Consider the following 3,110-nt stretch of genomic DNA (forward strand, 5'->3'; position numbering starts at 1 on the left):
AGGATATTACTTTATATAGTAATATTCAGAATTCTTATCCATAAATAGGTATAGACCATTATACCTATTTATTCCGCAGACTAATCAGCTGTAGGAGTAATCAAAGAGAGAGTTACAGATAAGATAGAGATAAGAATTCAATTACATGTTTAGTATTAGATTATAATTAAGTTAGCATTTACAAAGATAGAACAAGAGACACTTAAGTATATTTAATACAGTTTTCATTTAACCCTCTTAAGCTAGTTACCTTAAGAGAAGTCTTCCTCAGCACTTACTAGTGTACGTGAAATAACGTAAGGCACCACTCGCAACTGAAGCAGCGTGAAGTGGACTTGTACTGAAACAGTACAAGTCGTAGTGCCCCGTTACACCATTACACCACTCGCACTGAGGCAGTACAAGTCAGTAGTGCCCCGTTACAAGCACCGGATCTACGCGATATCGTTGTGTGTATCTCGCACTGCACACTGTACCGGTACCCGCGGATTTGCCTAGGTATTTTTTGGTCGTCTTTAATGAGTCACTTGTTCTATTTGTAACCCATAAGATTATGATTATTTTAAATTCTTAAATATTTATTAGTTTTACTGAAACGAAAATTACAAAATACGTTAATACCAAAGGTCCGAATCGCTGCCACAAGACAAAAAGCTTCTGGCATTAGGTATTCTTCGTCTAAAGTAGCTCTTTTCTTTGTCGCCGTCTCGGCTGCATCGAGCCATGACTTTTTCGAGCGAACGACACCACCAAGTATCTCTTCGATACTTGATAGAACCCACGCAGCTAAAACGGCCGTCGCGTGCGTGAAAGGCATGCATGTGCACATGGTCGATACTGTTGAAAGGGGGTGAGTGAAAAGCAAACTTTAAGTTTGACTCGAACTCGTCTAAATTAGTGCAACCTTGAATTTGCTCTAATTTCGCAGCAATAGGCATATCACGAAGAATGCTGGCGGCGACAACACGCATGTGACGCATCAGCGACGCATCGTCTGGGGTGAGCTTATTGATATTTCGAATGTGACAGCGAGGCACGACTAAAATGTGACTTTCAACCACAGGGTTTAACGGGCGGAATACTACCACATCATCATCTTCATGAAAAAAAGTCTCAGTATTGGACTGCAAAATCATACAAAAGCGGCAGTGGACCATTTCGCCGTCCTGATCGTAGGTGACGCCCTTGTGAGACACTGAAGTTGATGACGTCGAGGACGACAGCGATGATGAACAGATCGAAGAGGAAGACAAATATGGAGACGAGCTCCGTTTCCGCAAAAGCGCGCTAGGCTTAACATACTTAGTGGACGTTTCTTTCGTGTCAGAGCATGAATAATTTGTGAAATCAAATTTAATCATGTCCTCAGACGTAGATATTTCCATTATGGCCGCCTCACTGCGTCGAACCTCTTCCACTTCATGTGTGGTAAACTCTGTCTTATGAGAGAGTGGAATATATCCGCCCGCATGCTGACGAAACCGACATTCTTTCTTGAATTTGACGCTGCTCGACGGACCGCTTCTGAAGAAGGGACCGCTGCTCACCGAAATGACTGTCACCGTCAGGCTGAACATTTTGCTGAGCGTTTTCACGCACAGTGGGAAATGATTTTTTTCTTAAACAATCACGAGCGCCTGCCTCAGATACGGAGGGGAAGTGCCTATCCGGTTTATCATCCTGCCCTATCTCCCGCAGCGAAATGCTTACAATTCGATATTCTTAAAAGATGCTGCCCGTCTCAAAGGGGTAATGAAAAAGCATTACAGTCTTCATCGTTAGTGATTTGAGCTTCTTCAAAGTTTGTATATGCAAATTACTTTGCATGTGACTGGAGTTGTTACATAGCAAATGATTGCCAAAATACCAATTAGCCTCGACTTTTTATACAAAAGTATAAGCCGTAAATTATATATGTATATAGTAAATATGTAACGGGGTGTATCGTTACATGAAATTAACACTTAAAAGTTGTTAATTAATATATTATCTAAAAGGTAGGTACTATTTGGAGGATACTACTTTATATAGTAATGTTCAGAATTCTTATCCATAAATAGGTATACACCATTATATCTATTTATTCCGCAGACGAATCAGCTGTAGATGTAAACAAAAGAGAGAGACAGATAAGATAAGATAAGAATTCAATTGCATGTTTAGTATTAGTTTATAATTAAGTTAGAGTTAACAGATAGAAAGAAGAGATACTTAATTATATTAATACAGTTTTCATTTAACCCTCTCTAAGCTAGTTGTCTTAAGAGAAGTCTTCCTCTGCACGTACTAGTGTACGTGAAATAACGTAAGGCACCACTCGCAACTGAAGCAGTGCGAAGTGGACTTGTACTGAAGCAGTACAAGTCGTAGTGCCCCGTTACACCTGGTAGAACTTTGTAGTCCGTTCAAGGACGAAATTTCCCACATCTAACATGTCCATGTTAGATAATAGTGGGAATACGCATCACGTTACCCCGAAAGCTACTCCTTTCTAAGTGATATAGAAAGGAGTGCGGTCGAACGAATGAGTTCGACCGTAGGAAACGAAGCAATCTTGGCAACGCTGTCCAATTTGGACAGAGATGCTCTCCATTCAGCCATCGCCAAATGCGTACAACATGAACTTGACGAGATGAAGGAAAAGGTAGCCTTGCTGAATCAGCAAGACTCTCAACAGGCAGAACTGTTGAGGTTACAACAGGTACAGGCCCCTGTACCTGGGATGACGCAAACGCGTCGTCCCGAAACTTTAAAGATTGACATCCTAAGTATAGGGGAGTCAAAGAAGACTCCCTCTTGAGATGGTTTGTCGAGTTAGACGATGCCATAAGGGCACGTCACATCATCGACGAGCAAATGCAAGTCGCATTCGCTCAATCAAATCTGGATGGTCGTGCCAAAACTTGGGCATTGGGCCTTAAGTTGCGCGACCCATACGTCTTTGGGTCGCTAGAGGCTTTTAAAACCCGACTCAAACAAACGTTTGAACCACCAAGGGCTGAGTTCAGAGCTCGTTCAGAGCTTCTGAAACTCAAGCAAGGCAAGCGTGATGTGCACGCATATGCCCAGCACATACGACTCTTAGCGAGTTGTATTACAAATAACCCAGT

General features: G+C 41.9%; 1 protein-coding gene across 1 annotated transcript; it reads right to left on the reverse strand.

Annotated features, from left to right (window-relative positions):
* Positions 1 to 614: 614 nt before the first annotated feature.
* On the reverse strand, positions 615 to 1,577 carry CCR75_000734 (uncharacterized protein; the record flags this gene model as incomplete). The annotated part of the gene is made up of 1 exon (XM_067958840.1): positions 615 to 1,577. One exon carries the CDS (start codon positions 1,575 to 1,577, stop codon positions 615 to 617), a length of 963 nt encoding a protein of 320 aa, XP_067816724.1.
* Positions 1,578 to 3,110: the final 1,533 nt, after the last annotated feature.

This window comes from Bremia lactucae, linkage group LG3, assembly GCF_004359215.1.
Source record: "Bremia lactucae strain SF5 linkage group LG3, whole genome shotgun sequence".
NCBI lineage: Eukaryota > Oomycota > Peronosporomycetes > Peronosporales > Peronosporaceae > Bremia > Bremia lactucae.